The sequence below is a fragment of the Propithecus coquereli genome, unplaced genomic scaffold (assembly GCF_000956105.1).
Source record: "Propithecus coquereli isolate 6110/MARCELLA unplaced genomic scaffold, Pcoq_1.0 Scaffold52, whole genome shotgun sequence".
NCBI classification, from domain to species: domain Eukaryota; kingdom Metazoa; phylum Chordata; class Mammalia; order Primates; family Indriidae; genus Propithecus; species Propithecus coquereli.
Window position 1 is genome coordinate 1,244,630 of NW_012151063.1, and position 940 is coordinate 1,245,569.

The 940-nt window shown below is 47.4% G+C and overlaps 1 protein-coding gene across 1 annotated transcript in view; it reads left to right on the forward strand.

The window, feature by feature from the left end:
• The window catches only part of ARSH (arylsulfatase family, member H), a 41,044-nt gene extending 40,333 nt beyond the window's left edge, over positions 1-711 (forward strand). The window contains exon 9 of the mRNA XM_012656815.1: positions 344-711. Within this exon, the coding sequence (XP_012512269.1) occupies positions 344-711 (368 nt within the window). The remainder of the gene's footprint in view (positions 1-343) is intronic.
• The last annotated feature ends 229 nt before the right edge of the window (positions 712-940 follow it).

The window sequence follows — 940 nt, forward strand, 5'->3', positions numbered from 1 at the left end:
TTGCCGAATGAACTTGGCCAAATTCAGGTCTGAAAGTGACATTTAACCTTAGATAATTACCCACTTTGCTTACGTCTCCTCAGATCAAGGCAGAATCGCCCAATTCCCACTTGGGTAGCCACTATTATTTTCAAATGTTCTCATGATACAATTTTAAGAAATCCTTCAAGTTTACAGTAAAATCGTGCATTTTTCTTATAGTTGAGATACTGCTGTTGCCATGCAATTATGTGCAAAAGAATATTGTTGGTTGCTAGGGAAATCACTCGAGAACTTTTTTTTTATTGGAGAAAGTCCTAAAACCATCACAAAGATGGTGTCACAATAGAGGTGTGTTTTCTAGGTGCCACCGTGTGGAAGGTTCATTATGTGACTCCCAAATTCTACCCGGAGGGAAGCGGAGCCTGCTACAGAAGCGGGATATGTTCGTGTTCGGGTGATGTCACCTACCACGACCCGCCTCTCCTCTTTGACATCTCCAAGGACCCTTCCGAAGCCCGACCGCTGAACCCTGACAACGAAGCGTTATTTGATTCCGTGATCAAGAAAATCGAGGCAGCTATAAAAGAACACCGGGGGACGCTGACACCTGTCCCACAGCAGTTCTCCGTGTTCAACACGATTTGGAAACCGTGGCTGCAGCCGTGCTGTGGGACCTTCCCCTTCTGCGGGTGTGACAAGGAGCATGACATCCTACCCACTGCTCCCTGAGCAAGGGGGACCACTTGTTACGCAGCACGAACTTGCTGTTACCATGGTCACAGGGTCAACGCCCACCTGACTCGTTCATGGCATTTGGGATAAAAAAACGAACGGCTTCGATGGTTGCTGTGTTGTCAGACAGCAGTTCTTCCTTCCCAGGGTGCGGGGAAATGAAAGTGGGTCCACACAAGGGCAAAACCCTCTTTTCTTCTTCTCTCTTCAAACGGTTGAGAGGATA